The sequence below is a fragment of the Portunus trituberculatus genome, chromosome 21 (assembly GCF_017591435.1).
Source record: "Portunus trituberculatus isolate SZX2019 chromosome 21, ASM1759143v1, whole genome shotgun sequence".
In the NCBI taxonomy this organism is placed as follows: domain Eukaryota; kingdom Metazoa; phylum Arthropoda; class Malacostraca; order Decapoda; family Portunidae; genus Portunus; species Portunus trituberculatus.
Window position 1 is genome coordinate 9,922,519 of NC_059275.1, and position 20,829 is coordinate 9,943,347.

Consider the following 20,829-nt stretch of genomic DNA (forward strand, 5'->3'; position numbering starts at 1 on the left):
GCACCAGACGCAATTTCAAACTGCGCGCCAGAAAGTTCCACAGCTGGCTGATAGGTGGGAGTACCACTCTTCTTGTGCCTCATTTGCAGTGTGCCAGCACTGAGTACAGACGGAATCTCTTCAATCTGCCTATAATTCACCAAGAACGCCCCAAAATATCCTTCATCTTCTTCTGCATGTGGGATTATTTTTGATAAGTGGATGTTTTATAAAGTGGTAAAGCTCAGAGGAAGATGGTGACTGACTGTGGTGCGAGTGGTGAAGGCAGTGACGCAGTGAGTGTTGTGTTTAGGTATTCTTTGTGTTGTTTTCTCTTACTATTTGTTTTGCTTTCTCTTATTATTTCTGGCTTTTCCCTTTACTTTAAATATACTTCTAGTACAGGCAACCCCCGCTTAACGAAGGGGTTACGTTCCTAAAAAACACTTTGTTAAGTGAAACTTCGTTAAGCGAATAGATTATAACAAGTTTAACCCCTGACTTGAACTTCCATTGAGAGTAAACAAAGCGAGAGTGCATCATAGTACAGTGAAAGGTTTAATTAAAGTAAAAATTATGAAGCTAAAGATTTAGGCAGTTTAATTTAAGTCATTATAATGTACACTAATGTAGGTATGTACGTAACTTTATAATGTTGATGATCTTAAATTTATGAGGGGAGGGAGAGTGAAACGGGAAAGACACTAACCGGCAACCTGTGGAATGTAAACAAAGGGCGCATCATGGTACTGCATACAAAACTTATTTACCACATTTACACAAGGCTTTCCATTTTATCCATTGTAGAGTCACGAGTTCAGGTGGTTCTTTTAGCTTGCAAGGAAGATACAATCTCACCAGCCTTCTTAATAGAGTCTGCTGACTTGAAAATAGTAGAGACAGTAGATGGAGTCAAGATGGTGGCGAGCAATGCTATAGTTTTCTCGTCTCTCGTGTCTGTGAATAATATCCAGCTTCACTTCAAGAGTAAGAGACTTCCTGGTCTTCTTAGGAACGCTAGGCCACATTGCAGGGCGTTTTGGTGGTAAGTTGAGCGAGGGAAGACGACGCTGTTATATTTTGAACAGGGAAGTGAGTGGTGCGTGTGTTGTCCTTGATCTTGATCTTGATGTTACAGGTGACGCAAGAATTTCTTCTGCGTCAGGCCTTTGTATTGGCAGCGCCTGTAAGGAAAATATGAAAAAAAAACACAAACAACAAAGAGGACAATCATCATCTTTCACACCACTAGTTCCTGCATTTAGCACGCCACATTCTCTCCAGGAACTCTTTCACAGCCTCAATCATCCTTCCATTCGTCTCCCCACAGAGTCCCAGCAGCACCACCATCCATTCCCTTCCTGTCATCTCCACTCTGTCATGCCCCAGCTCCCTCAGCACCACTTGCATCATCTCATACCTGTCTCTGGCATACTTCACACACTCCAGCACCACATGCTCCACCGTCTCATCCTCTCCCATGTCACACATCTGGCACACTTTGCTGCGGGACTCAGACCATCTATAATTCCTTGCATTCACATCCATGCACTGTGCCCTAGCTCGGAAGAGAAGATCACCACCCAGGCTTCCCTCATACCACTTTTCATACATTGGGGCCTCTTTCTCTCTATACCATTCCAAGGTACTCTTTTGCTCAATCCTATTCTTCCAGTCACTCAGTCCCACACCTTTCACTACTCTGTCTATCTCACTCCTCCACTTCCTTACACCCCATTCTCTACCATCTCCATTTTTAACAATCATACTCCAGTCATTCTCTAAGTGCCTTCCTTCTACCTGCTGAAAAGCCCAACTAGCTATTAGACCACTCTTCACCACCATCCTGACACACTTTTCCCCCCACTTGCTACTCCTGACATTCCACAGAAACACTTTTCTCACTATTCTAGCATCATTCATTCGCTCTAACCTAGCCTTATACCGTAGGGTCGCTTTTACATACCTTTCTCTAAAAGTGCTCCAACCCATGTCTCCCCTAAGGGCCTCTACTGCTGCATATCTAGGTGCATTAAGTGCCATTCTTGCAACTCTATTCTGCCCTATTTCTAACTTTTCTAGTTCACTTTCATTCCATGCAATCACATCCATACCATACATGATGCTCGGAACAGCCACGCTCTTCCAAACTTCTCGCAGCACGTCATATTTACTCGCTCTCATCCTTGCTGCACTTCCTAGCCGACCTACCCACTGACTCACCATGCTTATCTTCTCATTCTTTGTCTTCACGCAGCCAACCGGACTCATCCACATCCCCAGGTACTTGTATTCATCTGTCTGTTGCATCTCGTTCTCACCTAGTCTCCACACTGAGTTCCTCTCATCCTCTGACCCATTCACAACCATTACCTTGCTCTTTTCACTGCTAAACCTCACTCCAAAGTCTCTTCCATACCCATCTACAACATCAAGCAAACTCTGAAGCTCTTCTGCCGACTCACTCATAACAACATCATCTGCATACAAGAGCACACATATCTTATCATTTCCCACATTTACACCTGCATTCATTCTCCTCAATCTAGCAGCCAGTTCCTCTGTATATAAACTAAAGAGGGTTGGTGATAATATGCAACCCTGCCTAACTCCTCTTTCACTCTTCACCCAGTCTGTCTCTACATCTCCTAGTTTATACTTAGCTCTTGTATCCACATACATACTTGCACTATGTTAACTATCTTTGCACTTAACCCAATCTTTTCTAGCACTATACCTAGCATTTCTCTGTTCACCCTATCATATGCTTTCTCTATGTCTAGAAAACCTAAGTATAACTTGCTACCATCTTTCTTCTTTCTTTCAATCAATTCATTCACCACAAACATATTGTCTTCAGCTCTCCTGTCCACACAGAACCCATTCTGCTCTTCACCTAACACTCCATCCCTCTCAATCCATTTACACAATCTTTCATTCAAAACCGCACTGAACACTTTTCCTACTGTGTTAACTAATGCAATCGGCCTGTAGTTTTTCAACTCATTCTTACTCTTGTACCCTCCCTTATGCAGCAAGGTCACCTTGCATTCATTCCACATTCTTGGCACTCTCTCCTCCTCCCACATCTGGTTAAACAACTCAGTCATCCTATCAATCACAACCTCTCCTCCATTTTTGTACAATTCATAAGGTATCTCATCCGGCCCTGCTGCCTTCCCATTCTTCTGCTTCTTCACACATTTCTCCACCTCCTCCCTGCTGATCCTTTCATTCAACTCGTCTGCATCCTTTCTCTCCAGTGTCACACGCCTTTCACCCACATCAAAGACCTCACCTACACTTCCAATCTCTTCCCAAAACTCTTTTATTGCCCTTCTCATTTCTTCCTTATCAGTCACCACTGCCCCATTCACCTTCAGGCTCTCCACATTCTCACTGTCAGGCATCCCCTCACCCCTCAGGAATCTGTACCATTCACGACCACCTTCCACACCTTTCTCTCTAAGGGACTGAATCACACTTTTCTCACATTTAACTTTAGCATTCATTATCTTTCGCTTCGTCACTCGCTTGATCTTGATCTTGATCTTGATTCTACAGGTGTCCCAGGATTTATCCTGAGGCAGGCCTTAGTATCGGCAGCTCCTGGTGTATTCAAAAGCCTGTCAGCTTTCAAACTTGGAAAAAATTACCTGGATAAAACTTCGTTAAAGCGAGTTTGGGCTTCGTTACACGAGCAAGTGGTAGTAAAATTAAACCTTCTTTGTAGCAAAATTTCGTTGTGTGAACCTTCGTTAAACGGGGGTTGTCTGTATTTAGAATGGTAAATAATAAAAACATGTTAATTTAGCCAAATAAATAGAGTATTTTGCACAAATTTTTTTGGACCACATCCCGCATCCCCCCTATTATCTATTGTTTCTTATGAGAATTATATGTTTGTTTTACACAAATTTTGATATACACAATGCCTCTTGGAATGCAGCTGTCGCGTAAATCGAGAGTTACCTGTATTCCTGCTGTTCTTTGGACAGGAACCTGGAAGAGTACATCCAATTTTGCTTCTTTTTATCTCAGGGATATTACTCTGGACCTTGTTGTATCGGCTCTCAAGGTAACTCGTTTTCTTTGGGCTTCCTTATACATACGGTTCTATGTATTATCCTCTGTGGGGTTTGAGGTCCTTGGACCGTTCTCAGGGCGAGAGTTGTTATGCTTCTCTCACTCCTCTGGTTTTGTCCCTCTGTCAGGGGATACAAGTGCTGCACCCACCTCAGGATATGGCCTTCGCCTTGTAAGTTTTGGGTTTGTAAGGGTGTGTGTCTTGGGGAGTGGAAATTGTTCTTAGGGATGAGGTCATCCTCCCTCCTATACTTGGGATTCAGTTCTTAAGCAATAATTAATTATTATAGGTAGTAGTATGTGTAATAACAAATAGGATTTTTTAATGTAAGATCTATTTTTATCTACATACCCATAATTATCAATTATAATTGAGTTTCCCTTTCTCCCTCCCCTCTATGACCTTCTAAGCTAGAGGCGAATGAGGGAATCGGCCTTATGGCTGATACCGTGGAATAGAAAACGGGTGGGGTGTCTTTGCAAAGAAAACGAGTAAGGGCACCTCAAGTATTTCTTTCGTTTCTTTCCTCGAGCTGTTAGACATGATGTAAGTTTGCTGTGGGAATAGGGGTTTAAGCAATAATTGATAATTATGGGTAAGTATATAGATAAGAATGGATTTTGCATTAAAAAATCCTATGTATGCTGTTACTTTTTTTTTATTTAGTTTTTTCTTTTCTTTGTTGTAATTAATTTTCTTGAAAATTATGATGTCTCTGCTCTTCCCCAGGGGAGTGAGTGCCATTGCTGCTCACCTGATGAAACGTGTTGCTCAAGTTGATGCTGTTGATAGTTATGGAGCCACACCTTTGCACTATGCAGCCAAACACAATCATGCAGATATTGTGGAACTGGTGAGCTGCTGAAGTGAAACTAATAACATACCATCTTATTGTGTAGATATTATTAATGTGTAAAACTGCTTGTTTTGAAGAAAGTACTATCTTTGACCTGCAAAGTAATATTTCAGCTAGTACGATGGCCACGGGTGAAGGATATTCCTACTCTGGATGGCCACACCTCCCTGATGTGGGCTGCAGCTCAGGGTGCTGACTCTGCCCTCACAGTGATGGTAAGGCATGGAGTTCTGCTCACCCAGGCAGACCCTAGGGGATGCACTGCCTTACACATTGCTGCAGAGGCTGGACATGTCTCCACAGTCAGGGTGCTTCTCCGTCTTCAGGCTCCACCAGATGCATGTGCAAATGATGGAAGAACACCTGTGCATTATGCTGCCCGAGCTGGACACACACAGATAGTGAAAGTATTGGCAAAGGCTGGAGCATCTCTGGAACACAGAGACAAAGAGGGCCAGTGTGCCCTCCACCATGCAGTTCTTGGTGGTCATCTGTTTCTGGCCCAGATCCTGATCAGAGCTGGTAATTTTTACTGCTTTTTAATTTCTTATTCAGCTGACAATGACTTTAATGTTCAAAGCTTTATATAACTGATATTATTCTATGCAAAGTTTGATATCTTGACTGTCAGTTGAATTAGAATGAAACAGCTGAGGTCAAATATCTTAGAGAATAGTTGAAATGAATAATAAAATAAAGTGAAAAGCAAATAACACCAATATCCAGTATACCCACTATCCAGTGTGTCTCTTTCTTCCATACTGAATATCCTTGGTCTGTCCTTTGCTCATAATCTTAACTGGAAACTTAACATCTCATTTCTTGTTAAAACAGTTTCTATGAAGTTAGGCATTCTGAGGCGTCTCTGCCAGTTTTTCTCGCCCCTCTAACTGCTAACTCTGTACAATGGCCTGATCCATCCTTGTATGAAGAACTCTTTGCATGTTTGGAGGGGGTTTTGCTTACATAGTTTTATTAGTAGTGTGGGATCAAAAGCTTTTTGTCTCATCAACTCCCCTCCTTTGACTGTCTTCAGTCTTTCTCACCACCAAAATGTTGCATTTCTTTAAAATGTTGCATTTTTTTCCATTTTTTATCGCTGTTTTTCATGCTAACTGCTCTATTGATCTTGCTAACTGCATTCCTCACCTCCTCCTGTAACCTTGCTGCACAAGACTTTCTTCTTGCTCTCATTCCTATTCTGTCCAACTCTCTAATACAAGAGTTAATCAGTATTCTCAATCATTCCTACCTTTCTCTGGTAAACTCTGGAACTCCCTTCCTGCTTCTGTATTTTCATCTTCATATCACTTGACTTCTTTTAAGAGGGAGGTTTCAAAACAATTGTCCCTGTCTTTTGGCAAATTCTTTACTAATCTTTTAGGGAACTTGCAGTTCAGGTGGGCCTTTTTTCAATCTTTTGTTGCTCTTAGCTACTTTGCTTCTTGCATAAAAAGAAAAAGTAACATACACATGTGTCCATAGGTACATCAGTTAATGTGCAAGATTACTATGGCCGGCCGCCACTCCACATGGCAGCTTACAGAGGCCTCAGTGACATCATGTGTCTCTTGCTGGAGAATCGTGGTGATGTGAATGCCAGGGATTTTGAGGTACTTGTGATTTACAGTTTCATTGTATGCTTCTGTTTTTCCAGAACTAGAATGCCAACTTATTTACGTAAATGGTTTTCTGCTATTGTTTTGCAAAATGAATTAAACTGGCTTTTCTTTTTCTTTTTTTCATGGTAGTTAGCCATTTTCTTCTGCACAGAAAAGACAGAAAAGGAAGTTTTTTTCTTCTTAAATTTTGTACTTCATTCCTTGACATTAAGAATTATCCCTTCTCTCTCTCTCTCTCTCTCTCTCTCTCTCTCTCTCTCTCTCTCTCTCTCTCTCTCTCTCTCTCTCTCTCTCTCTCTCTCTCTCTCTCTCTCTCTCTCTCTCTCTCTCTCTCTCTCTCTCTCTGATGATACAGACTTTCATACCAGTCATAATAGGGAAAATAAAGATGACAATAAGATGGATGGAAGGCGATACATCATTTATCTATTTGTCACTAGTCTAAATAATAATTGAATCTTTAACACCTTGACCTGGTGATTCTGTGAAATGTTATTATTTTCCTGAAGGGGTTGAGTGCTCTTCACTGGGCAGCTGAGCAAGGTCACTTGGGTGCAGTCAACACACTTCTGGTCTTCAATGCTTATCCCAACTACACTCAATCCACCTCCAACCGGTAACACCACCTCATCTGTGGCTCTTGTGTGTCTGGTGTCTAACTTTGCTTGCTCTGTGGTCTTTATATTTAACACTTCACTCAGCAATATTTTATGTGTCATATGTTTGATATTACTTGCACTGCTGTCCATATATTCCTGGATGCTGGTAACTTGATATCTCAGGCTATTTAGTGTTGTTTGCATGACAATTTATCCTTGGCTGTTTTATTTGCATATATTGTGCTGCTTTTTTTCATAAATGTAAAGTGTTTGTTGTTTGTCATATAATGATTGTTTGTCTATCACTGCAGTGCAAGAATTTATATTTGCATTTTCTTTATATCTGCATGACCCTCCAATTAATTTATGGCACCAGAAAAGGGAAGAAGATAAAGGGTTCACAACACCCCTATCCTCTTTCTGGAACTTTTTTTTTCTTGTTTGTGTGTAATCTTGCATATTGTTACACCATTCCCCACCTCTCACAGCTCTGTTACACTGGTATAGTCTCATGCCTGCAGGAGGTAAGAAGGGATCAGGGAGCTACTCGCAGGGACAGTGGGAGCATGCTATAATGACCACAACTGGGGTAATGTGGAAGGGAGGAAGGAACAGACACACTGGAAATGCCTTTGCAAAACACAGTATTTATTGGCATCACATGTGCCACAGGATAGACAGTCACAAAGGGACAAAACAAGTCACTTCCACACGAGAGCTGCTCCACACACAAAATCCAGCTTGTTGTGGCAGGTAGGGGAGAAGTAATCAGAAGGCTTTGAGTGTCCATCCCTGACTGACTCACCCAGTGCAGATACCTCACCACCTCATCTCCAAATACACACACACACATGTACACACATACACAAGAATGGTTCCAGAATTTGAAGGGATGACACATATGAGGAGAGACTAAAGGCTATGGATCTACCAACTCTGGAACAAAGAACGGAGAGAGGAGATCTGATACAAGTTTATAAATTGATCAACGGAATGGACCAAGTGGATAATGAGAAACTGATCCTGAGAGAAGAATATGACATTCGAAGCACAAGATCGCATAGTAAAAAGCTGAGAAAAGGAAGATGTCTGAGAGATGTTAAAAAATATAGTTTCCCGCAAAGATGTATTGAGACGTGGAACAGTTTAAATGAAGAAGTAGTGTCTGCAACGAGTGTGCATACTTTTAAAGTAAGATTGGATAAGTGTAGATATGGAGATGGGGCCACACGAGCATAAAGCCCAGGCCCTGTAAAACTACAACTAGGTAAATACACACAGACACGGTCGAGGAAGGACGCAGTGGCGTCGCTCTCAGCTGATCATCACTACCTGTTGTATAGTATTTGCAGTGGCCTGGGCGATTAGTGTAGACTCATTTTTCGTGTAATCAAATATTAGAGAATCATGAGTAAAGAAGAAATTCCATCTAAATGCAGGTATGAGACTAGGGAAAGAATGAAAGAAGATGATGACTATGTTGATGAGGGAGTAAGTGCATTCGAAGGTTTTGATACGGTGAATACTTCACTATTTAAGAGAGTGTTGACTATTGAGCATAAACTAGATAAATGGATAAAGGAGAGTATGGGAATGAAAGAGAATGAAGAACAGAAAAAAAGTTTCAAAGACTGAGAGAAAGGATAAAAAAGTGGAAGAAAACGAAGCTAGGCTAAAAGCGGAAAACGAAGAACTTAAAAAGGAAGTAGCTAACTACAAGAAGCAGATGGAAGAAGGACTCGGTAAAGCCGAGAAAGAAAAAGAGAAGCTGAAAGATCTAGTAAACAAGGAAGAGGAAAGAGTACAGAACGTGATTAAAAAAGAAGTGCAAGCATGGAGACTCCAAGATAAGAAAGATAATGATGATTTTCAGGTGATTCAAGAAAAACTAAAAGAAAGAGATGAAAGTATGACAAACAAAATGGTAGGAGTCCTCAAGACAAAAGAAAGTTAGAGAAATTGCGGAAAAAAAGAAGAGTGTAATCGTATTTGGATTATAAAAAAAAATAATAAAATATAGACCAAGAAGAGAAAAAGAAGAAATTAAATCAGTCAAAGATCTACTAAAAAATCTAAACGACGAAGATAGGCAGAACTTAGAAGAAGAAGTAGAAGAAATAAACAGAATGGGACCATATCAAAAAGGAAAAACAAGACCAATTAAAATACTACTAAAATCACAAGCAGCAACAGAAGAAATATTATATAGAACAACTAAACTCAGAGAAACTGAAGGTTGCAAGGATATATATATATATATATATATATATATATATATATATATATATATATATATATATATATAAATGAGGAAGAAAGGAAATGATACAATGAACTGGCGGCAGCAGTATGGGAGAAAAATAATGAAAGGTCAGAAGAGGAAAAAAAGGCATTTTTTTGGAGAATTCTAAAAGACAGGATAAAAAAATGGTATATAAAAGAGAAGGAGGAAGAAAAAGTGGAACAAGTTTAACTAAAAATGATAAAGGCAAGACTGAAAATGATGTATACGAACATAGACAGGGTTTTATCAAGTAAATTATAATTAAGAGATTACATAAAGAAGGAAGAACTGGATATTGTATGCCTGGCTGAAACAAAACTAAATGAGGCAATCAAAATAGACTTGGATAATAGCTATAATGTATGGAGGAGAGACAGAGGGGGTAAAGATGGAGGAATCATGATAATGTCAAGGAAGGAGATGGTGGTAAACCAAGTGGAAAGTGGGGAAGGAAAAGCAGAAGTACTGTATGTTAAGATGCATATTAATAAAAAAGAGCTAACAATCATTGTAACATATGTGCCACCAAAAACAAATTCATGGACCAATCAAGAATATAAAGACATGATAGGTGATACAATAAGAAGTCTAATGAGAATCATTAAGGAAAGGAGAAAAGTTATATTAGTAGGAGATTTCAACTGTAAAGAAGTGGACTGGGAAAATTATGAAAGTGGTATGGGGGAAGAAGCCTGGGAGAAAGATTCCTGAACCTAATGATAGATAATATGATGGACCAAGAGTAAAGGAAAACACAAGATTCAGAGGAAATGATGAGCCGGCAAGATTGGACCTGGTTTTACAAGGGTATACAAATGAATGATGATATAAGATATAAGTGCCCATTGGGAAAGAGTGACCATGTAATATTAGAAATGGATATAGAAGAGGAAAGGAAGATAAAGATGAATCATACAAAGGAGACCGATTAAATTACAGAAAGGCTGATATTGAGAATCTCAAGAACTATTTTAAAACGTAACTGGGAGGAAATGGAAAACTCTGAGAGTGCAAGAGAAATATAACTTATTTTTGGAAATATACAAAACAGGAGTCAGGGAATATGTCCCAAAATACAGACCTAAGGAAGAAGGAAAGAAAGATTAGTTTAATGCAAAGTGTGCCAGGGAAAAGGAGAAAAGGGATGGAGCATGGAAAAGGTGGATGAGAAATAGAAATGCAGTAAATAAGGTAAACTTCAAGATAGCAAGAAATGAATATGTTAAGGTGAGGAAGGAAGAGGAGAGGATCTATGAAAAGGACATAGTCGAAAAATGGAAGGAGCAACCGAAAATATTCTACAGATTCATAAACAGAAATAGAAACAATAGAAAGGTTAAAAGGAGAAAATGGGATGGTGGAAGACCCAAAACGTATGGCAGAACTGTTAAATAATAAGTTCCAGGAGGTCTTTACTAAGGAATCCAAATTTGAAAGACCACAGGGTAATAGAGAGACCATCTATATGAAAGAGATTAAAGTAACCAAGCTTGAAATAAAAGAATTAATGAAGGAACTGGATGAAGAAAAGGCAATGGGACCGGATGAAGTCTCAGGCAGAATACTGAAAGAATGTAGGGAAGAACTAGCAAGTCCTATATACATCATAAAATGCTCAATAGAAAATGGAACAGTACCAGTGGAATGGAAAAGAGCTGAGGTGGTTCCCATATATAAGAGTGGAAGGAAGGAAGAACCTTTAAATTACAGACCAGTATCACTAACTAGTGTAATATGCAAGATGTGTGAAAAAGTAATAAAGAAACAATGGATCGAGTTCCTTGAAGACAACAAATTAATATCAAATAGCCAATTTGGTTTTAGAAAAGGTCGGTCATGTGTAACAAATTTACTGAGTTTCTACTCTAGAATAGTTGATAGGGTACAAGAGAGAGGGATGGGTTGACTGTATTTATTTGATTTAAAAAGGCATTTGATAAAGTGCCACATGCAAGATTACTGTGGAAGTTAGAGGAGAAGGGTGGTTTAAAGGAAGCACATTGAGATGGATGGAAAATTATTTGAGGGGAGAGAAATAAGGACGGTAGTCAAAGATATGAAGTCCAAGTGGAGAGCAGTAGAGAGCGGAGTGGTTCATAACCCAGAAAAGTACAGCAAGAAAGGACTAAAGAAACTTACGATGAGCGGAATGTAATGTATTCCAACATAAATGGAGTGATATCGGGATTTTAGAACTCAACGATTACTTGAGGACAAGAACCCAGATATTGTGGGTCTTACTGAAACAAAACTGAGAGAGGAGAAGACCTGATGATGGTTGGAGAAGGAAATATAATGTTTGGAAAAGAAATAGAGTAGGTAAGATGGGAGGAGGAGTGATGTTGCTGGTTAAAAAGATATAAAGGTGGATCAAGTGAAAGAAGGTATGGGAAAGGCAGAAGTGCTAAAGATCAGAGCAGAAACTAATGAAGGAAAAAGAGGCACTACATAGTGGTGTACGTACCACCTAAGACAAATGCATGGTCAGTACAGGAATATGAAGAAATGATAAGTGATACAGGAACATGTCTGGAAGAAATGTTGGGTGGCTGTGAACGAACTATAATGATGGGAGATTTTAATTGTAAAGAGGTGTGTTGGGAGGACTGGTCAATGGAAGGATCAGAGACAACATGGGAAATACACTATTGACACTGGCAATGGAAAATGTGTTAACTCAGTGGGTCAAAGAAGATACTAGGTTTGGAGGAGAGGGAGCATCGTCAAGACTGGACTTGGTCTTTAGTACAGAGCCAATGGTCATTGAGGAGATGAGGGTGGAGTGCCCTTTAGCAAAGAGTGATCATGCAGTTTTGGAGTTCAAGGTGATAGATGAAGAGAAATCTAGAAGAAATGAAGAATATAAAGTGGGAAGATGGAATTATGCCAAGACAGATTTTGGAAACCTAAAGAAATTCTTTCAAGAGACAAATTGGATGAAATTCAAGAGTGCTAAGGAGCAAATGAAAAGTGGAAGGAATTTATAAAAATATACAAAGAAGGTGAGAAAAATTTGTACCAATAAGACAACATAGAGAAGTTGGAAAGCAGGACTGGTTTAACGATAGATGTGAAAAGGCTAGAACAAGAAAAGAGGATGCATGGAAGAGGTGGAGAAGGAAAAGACGGATTAAGCAGTGGGAAAGTTACAAAAGAGCAAGAAATGAATATGTGTTGATTAGAAGAGAAGAAAGAAAGAAACAAGAAAAGGATATAATTGATAAATGTAAAGACCAACCAAGGCTTTTTACAGACATGTGAACAACAACATCAAAAATAGAGAAAGTATTGAAAGTTTAGAAGTAAATGGAGTATGCAGTGAAGATCCCAGGAAATGGCAGAGGCTATGAATGGATGCTTTGAAAGGTATTCACAAAGGAGACTGCTTTTGACAAACCACTGGTAATGGAACAGAAAGGGATTATGAAGGAGTTTCAAGTAACTGTGGAGGAGATCAAGAATATGATGGGAGTTTAGAAGTGAGAAAAGCTGTGGGACCTGATGGGGTATCAGGATGGATTTTAAGAGAATGCAGGAGCAACTGGCAGAAAAAGTTTGTGAAGTAATTGATGCCTCATTAAGGGAAGGTGTAGTGCCCCAAGACTGGAAAAGAGCTAACATTGTCCCAATCTATAAATCAGGTAACAAGAGAGACCCATTGAACTATAGACCAGTGTCACTTACAAGTGTGGTAGCTAAGATGTGTGAGAGGGTGGTGAAGAATAGATGGACAGACTTCTTGGAGAAAATGACATACTTTGTGAGTGTCAATTTGGTTTTAGAAAAGGCGTTCATGCACGACAAACCTGATATGTTACTATTCGAGGGTGATAGATGTAATACAGGAAAGAGATGGTTGGGCTGATGGAATATATCTGGATTTAAAAAAGGCCTTTGATAAGGTACCACACCGGAGACTGATCTGGAAACTTGAAATGGTAGGAGGAGTGCATGGCAGTTTACTAAAATGGATGGAAGACTTTTGGTAGGAAGAGAAATGAGAACAATAATTAAGGACAGACCATCAGAATGGGGCTTGGTGGAGAGTGGAGTTCCACAGGGATCAGTGTTGGCACCAGTAATGTTCGCGGTCTACATAAATGACATGGTGGATGGGGTGTCCAGTTATGTGAGCCTATTTGCAGACGATGCAAAATTGTTAAGAAAAGTGAGATGTGACAAAGATTGCGAACTACTCCAGGAAGACTTGGACAGAATATGGAAATGGAGCTGTACATGGCAAATGGAGTTCAACACGACAAAATGCAAGAAAATAGAGTTTGGCAAGAGTGAAAGAAGAATCAGGAGTATGTACAAGATAGGAAATGAAGACATAAAACCAGTCATGAAGAAAAAGACCTTGGGGTGACAATTACCAATGACCTATCGCCAGAGAGACATATAAACAAAATAATTGGAGAAGTATTGAACTTATTGAGGAACATAAGAGTGGCGTTCGTATATTTAGATGAAGAAATGATGAAGAAAATAATTACTGCAATGATAAGACCGAGGCTTGAATATGCAACAATACAGTGGGCTCGAACTTAAAGAAACACATAAGGAAACTAGAGAAAGTACAGAGGGCTGCAACAAAAATGGTGCCTGACTTAAGAGATTTGACTTATGAAGACAGACTGAAAAGAATGCAACTTCCGACCCTGGAAAACAGAAGAGAAAGGGGAGACCTGATAGCAATATACAGAGTGATGATTGGCATGGAAAAATGGATAGGGAAGATCTGTGTATGTGGAATGAAAGAATGTCGAGAGGGCATGGGAAAAAACTAAAATGGCCACTTATAGGAGAGATGTGAAAATATAGCTTTCATAGAAGGGTGGAAGCATGGAATAGTTTAGACGTGGAAGTGGTCAACGAAGGAATATTCATGATTTTAAGAAAAGCTGGACATTAATAGATATGGAGACGGGACAACACAAGCATAGCTCTTTTCCGTATGTTACAATTAGGTAAATACAATTAGGTAACACACACACACACACACAGATAATTTGCTAAGGAATATTGAGTAGCATTTCATATATGGACAAGGAAATGATGAAGAAATTGATAAGTACTAAAATAAGACCTAGATTGGAATATGCAGGAGTTGTGTGGACTCCCCAAAAAGAAACACATAAGAAAATTAGAGAGACTACAAAAATGGCTACAAGAATGGTTCCAGAATTTAAAGGGATGGCATATGAGGAGAGACTAAAGGAATGGATCTACCAACTTTGGAGCAGAGAAGAGAGAGAGGATCTGATACAAGTTTATAAATTGATTAATGGAATGGATGAAGTGGATAATGAGAAACTGATCCTGAGAGAAGAATATGACTTAGAAGCACAAGATCGCATAGTAAGAAACTAAGGAAGGGACGATGTCTGAGAGATGTTAAAAATTTAGTTTCCCAAAGATGTGTTGAGACTTGGAACAGTTTGAGTGAGGAAGTGGTATCAGCAAAGAGTGTACATAGTTTTAAAGAAAAATTGGATAAGTGTAGTTATGGAGACGGGACCACACGAGCATAAAGCCCAGGCCCTGTAAAACTACAACTAGGTAAATACACACACACACACACACACACACACACACACACACACACACACACACACACACACACACACACACACACACACACAGAGATAGTGGTAAATCAAGTGGAGTTTGGGGAAGGAAAATCAGAAATACTGTATGTTAAGATGCATATTAACAAAAAGGAGTTAACAATCATTGGAACATATGTGCCACCAAAAACAAACTCATGGACTAACCAAGAATATAGAGACATGATAGATGACACAATAAGGAGTCTTACAAGAATCATTAAGGAAAGGAGAAAAGTGATATTGATAGGAGATTTCAACTGTAAGGAGGTAGACTGGGAAAATTATGAAAGTGGTATGGGGGAAGATGCCTGGGGAGATAGATTCTTGAACCTAATGATAGATAATTTGATGGTCCAAAGAGTAAAGGAAAACACAAGATTCAGAGGAAACGATGAGCCAACAAGATTAGACCTAGTTTTTACAAGGGATATACCAATTAACGATGATATAATATACAAGTGCCCATTGGGAAAGAGTGACCATGTAATATTAGAGATGGATATAGAAGAAGGAAAGGAAGATAGAGATGAATCATACAAAGGAGACCGATTAAATTACAGAAAGGCTGATATTGAGAATCTCAAGAACTATTTTAAAAACGTAAACTGGGAGGAGATGGAAAACTCATTAACGGTTCAAGAGAAATATAACTTATTTTTGGAAATATACAAAACTGGGGTCATGGAATATGTTCCGAAATATAGACCTAAAGAAGAAGGAAAGAAAGATTGGTTTAATGCAAGATGTGCTAGGGCAAAGGAGAAACGAGATGGAGCATGGAAAAGGTGGAGAAGAAACAGAAATCCAGAAAATAAGGAAAATTTCAAAACAGCAAGAAATGAATATGCTAAGGTGAGAAAGGAAGAAGAAAAGAACTATGAAAAGGACATTGTCGAAAAATGTAAAGAACAACCAAAATTGTTCTACAGATTCATAAATGGAAAAATAAGACAAAAAGAAACAATAGAAAGGTTAAAAGGAGAAAACGGAATGGTGGAAGACCCAAAAGTATGGCAGAACTGTTAAATAGTAAATTTCATGAGGTCTTTACTAAGGAATCCAAATTTGAAAGACCACAGGGTAATAGAGAGACTGTCTATATGAAAGAGATTAAAGTAACCAAGCTTGAAATAAAAAGTTGATGACGGAATTGGATGAGGAAAAGGCAATGGGACCGGATGAAGTCTCAGGCAGAATACTGAAAGAATGTAGGGAAGAACTAGCAAGTCCAATATACAACATCATAAAATGCTCAATAGAAAATGGAACAGTGCCAGTGGAGTGGAAAAGAGCTGAGGTGGTTCCCATATATAAGAGCGGAAGGAAGGAAGAACCTTTAAATTACAGACCGGTATCACTAACTAGTGTAATATGCAAGATGTGTGAAAAAGTAATAAAGAAGCAATGGATCGAGTTTCTTGAAGACAACAAAATATTATCAAATAGCCAATTTGGTTTTAGAAAAGGTCGGTCATGTGTGACAAATTTATTGAGTTTCTACTCTAGAATAGTTGATAAAGTACAAGAGAGAGGATGGGTTGACTGTATTTATTTAGATCTAAAAAAGGCTTTTGATAAAGTGCCACATGAAAGATTACTATGGAAGTTAGAGGAGAAGGGTGGCTTAAAAGGAAGCACATTGAGATGGATGAAGAATTACTTAAGGGGGAGAGAAATAAGGACGATAGTTAAAGATATGAAGTCCAAGTGGAGAACAGTAGACAGCGGAGTGCCACAGGGGTCAGTATTGGCACCAATACTTTTTCTCGTATATATAAATGACATGCCAGAGGGAGTGAACAGCTACATAAATCTGTTTTGGACGATGCGAAACTGTGCAGTCATTAAACAAAAAGAGGATTGTGAAATACTACAGGAAGACTTAAACAAGATCTGGAAATGGAGCAAAAATGGAGATGGAATTCAATGTGGACAAAAGCCATGTCATGGAAATGGGAAAAGTGAAAGACGACCAGTGGGAATCTATAAGATGGGAGATGGAGAACTAGAAAAGTAAAAAGGAAAAGGACTTGGGAGTGACAATGGAAGAAAATAATCAACCGGTTAGCCATATTGATAGAATTTTCAGAGACGTATAATTTGCTAAGGAATATTGGAGTAGCATTTCACTATATGGACAAGGAAATGATGAAGAAATTGATAAGTACTAAAATAAGACCTAGATTGGAATATGCAGGAGTTGTGTGGACATACAAAAGAAACACATAAGAAAATTAGAAAGACTACAAAAAATGGCTACAAGAATGGTTCCAGAATTTAAAGGGATGGCATATGAGGAGAGACTAAAGGCAATGGATCTACCAACCTTGGAGCAGAGAAGAGAGAGGGATCTGATACAAGTTTATAAATTGATTAACAGAATGGATGAAGTGGATAATGAGAAACTGATCCTGAGAGAAGAATATGACTTTAGAAGCACAAGATCGCATAGTAAGAAACTAAGGAAGGGACGATGTCTGAGAGATGTTAAAAAATTTAGTTTCCCGCAAAGATGTGTTGAGACTTGGAACAGTTTGAGTGAGGAAGTGGTATCAGCAAAGAGTGTACATAGTTTTAAAGAAAAATTGGATAAGTGTAGATATGGAGACGGGACCACACGAGCATAAAGCCCAGGCCCTGTAAAACTACAACTAGGTAAATACAACTAGGTAAATACACACACACATAAAAGTTTATAAATTGATTAACGGAATGGATGAAGTGGATAATGAGAAACTGATCCTGAGAGAAGAATATGACTTTAGAAGCACAAGATTGCATAGTAAGAAACTAAGGAAGGGACGATGTCTGAGAGATGTTAAAAAATTTAGTTTCCTGCAAAGATGTGTTAAGACTTGGAACAGTTTGAGTGAGGAAGTGGTGTCAGCAAAGAGTGTACATAGTTATAAAGAAAAATTGGATAATTGTAGATATGGAGACGGGACCACACGAGCATAAAGCCCAGGCCCTGTAAAAATACAACTAGGTAAATACACACACACACACACGTTGTCGCCGTCGCTGAGAGAGGACGGCTCGTCCCTGGCTGCATACGGGAAGAAAGAAAATACCTATGCTATTACAGGGCCCGGGTAACTCTAAGTTTGTGTCCGTTAATGTCCTACTGTCTCTTAGTGTTGAAAGTGAGGATATGGAGAGTGATCCTGAGAGGAGTGTGGACGGTGATGTTTGGCTGTAATCAGCTGACAACAACAAAAATGGCGCCCAGGCAAACTAGAGACTTTGAAGGTTTTATTACTACATCAAAAGGACTGCAGAAACTTGATATGGATGCAAGAATCCAGGCACTGGAAAGTAAGTTCAAACATTTTGTCAATAGAAGAAAACTGGATAGAGTTCTAGAGAATGATTCGTTAAAAAGAGATCTATTGTTAACGCTAGCGAATAAAGAGTTATTGAAGGAAAAAGTAGAGATGGAGAAAGAAAACCAACAACTAAGGAAACAATGTGAAGAGATGAAGGCTAAACTCATGGAAATGGAGATAAAAATATCCGAAGGGGATTTGAAGAAAGAGGTATGTCTTAATCTAATTGACACCAGGATGAAAGAAGTGAATCATGAACATCTGGAGGTACAAAGGTCGTTTAGGGAGATAGTAAAAAAGCAGGAAGAGGAAAATAAAGGGATTACGCAGAGGGAAATGGTAAAGGCACTAAAGGAAAATGAGTATGTGGTGAGAGATATTGCTGAAAAAAAAAAAATGTGTGATCATAATAGGATTGCGGGAGGAAACTAACATGAATTGGCAGGACAGGAGGGATAAGGAAAATACCAAGATTAAGTCTTTACTGAACAAGATCTCTGTGGAAGAAGACCTATATGCTGAAGTAGAAGAAAGTGTGAGATTGGGAGCTTTTGAGGAAGGCAAGAATAGACCATTAAAATTGAAATTAAAGTCTCAGGTGGCAGCGGAGGCCTTGTTGAGGAGGCTTGGAAACTTAAGGACTCTGAGGAAACCAAAACAATTTACATAAGAAGAAATATGTCACAAGATGAGTGAATGAAAATGAAGGAGCTAGGATCTGAAGTGAAAGAGAGGAATGACGAAAGAACAGAGGAGGAAAAGATCAAGTTTTTTTGGAGGACGAGAAATGGGAGGCTAAAGAAGTGGTGGATAAAACAGACGGAATAGGCATTACATGGAAGAACGAGACTAGGAATGGAATAAAAGTGACTTACACGAACATAGATGGATTTCTGTCTAAGAGGCTAGAATGTATGGATTACCTAAGAAATAACGAACCGGACATAATGTGTGTAGTGGAAACAAAGCTAAGGCCCGAAATAAAGCTAGACTGGTTTGTTGTAAAACACTACAAAGTATGGAGAAATGATAGAAAAAATAAAGGAGGTGGTGGTATAATGGTTCTTACTAAGGAAGATCTGATAGTGAAGGAGGTGAACTATAGTAAGAGAAATGAGGAAGTGATAAGTATGCTTATAACAGATGGCAAGAGGGACATTAATATTATAACAGTATACATACCACCCAGAACCAGTGCTTGGGAATATGAACAGTACCAAATGGTGATGAGAAATACTCTAGACAGAATGAAGCAAGAACTCATCAGAAAGGATAGAGTGATGATAGTTGGAGACTTTAATTGCAAAGAAATAGTGTGGGAAGACTACGAAGTGGTGAATGGTGGTGAGTGGGCAGAAGAATTGTTAAAGGTAGCAACAAATAACTTGATGACACAGTGGGTGAGATCACCAACAAGGTGCAGGGGACAAGATGTTGCAGCAAGGTTGGATTTGGTATTTACCAGGGAATCTCTAAAAGAGGAAATTGAACATGAAAGTCCCTTGGGGAAAAGCGATCATGATGTCCTAAGCTTTGAGCTGGATACAGAATTAAGCACGAATAAGATTGTGGAACGAGGAGGAAAAATTAAATTATACTAGGGCAAATTATAACCATATAAGGGAGTTCTTTAATGAAATTGACTGGTCCGTGGTATACCAGGAAAGAGATATGCAATTGAAATACGATAAATTTATGGATTTGTATAACTCTGCTGTGAAAAGTTTGTGCCATATTACAGAAAGAGGACTTTAAATAATAAACAGTGGTTTAATAGAAATTGTGAAGAAGCAAAAAGAACAAAGAAAAGGCATGGAAGAAACTTAAGAAAAACAGTGATGTATTATCAAGGAAGGCTACAAAACAGCAAGGAATAGATATGTTGAAGTAAGGAGAACAGCACAGAAGGAATATGAACAGAGGGTGGTGGAAAACTGTGATAGTGACCCAAAATGTTTTACAAATTCATAAATGGAAAACTAAATAAAAGGGAGGCAATAGAAAAGGTAAAAAACAGGGAAGAAGTATATGAAGATGCTGGAGAGATAGCTGAAATTTTGAACGACAACTTTGCAAAGTGTTTACAAAGGAGGAGCATTTTATGGGAGGAAGGCCTACGGAAATAAAGCAAATGCAGGACATCATGGTTACTAAGGAAGATGTAAGGAAAATTATAAGCAATCTGGATATTAATAAATCAATGGGCCTGATGGCATATCTGGGAGGTTGCTAAAAGAATGTAAGGATCAATTGTTGAACCCATATTTGATATTGTGGAAACCTCCATACGAACAGGATTAGTCCCGAAAGAGTGGAAAAGAGCTGACATTGTGCCTATATATAAGAATGGTAGTAGAATGGAACCTAAATTATAGACCAGTATCGTTGACTAGTATATTGTGCAAGGTATGTGAAGAAGTAATTAAAGCTAAGTGGAGTGAGTATCTAGAAAGTGAAAACATTC

General features: G+C 38.9%; 1 protein-coding gene across 4 annotated transcripts in view; it reads left to right on the forward strand.

The window, feature by feature from the left end:
- Positions 1-20,829, forward strand: part of LOC123506917 (inversin-like) — a 170,211-nt gene that overhangs the window by 98,930 nt on the left and 50,452 nt on the right. For all 4 annotated transcript variants that reach the window (XM_045259331.1, XM_045259332.1, XM_045259334.1 and 1 more), the window contains 4 exons: positions 4,796-4,919; positions 5,036-5,444; positions 6,408-6,535; positions 7,054-7,160. In XM_045259331.1, coding sequence (XP_045115266.1) covers positions 4,796-4,919; positions 5,036-5,444; positions 6,408-6,535; positions 7,054-7,160 — 768 coding nt within the window. The remainder of the gene's footprint in view (positions 1-4,795; positions 4,920-5,035; positions 5,445-6,407; positions 6,536-7,053; positions 7,161-20,829) is intronic.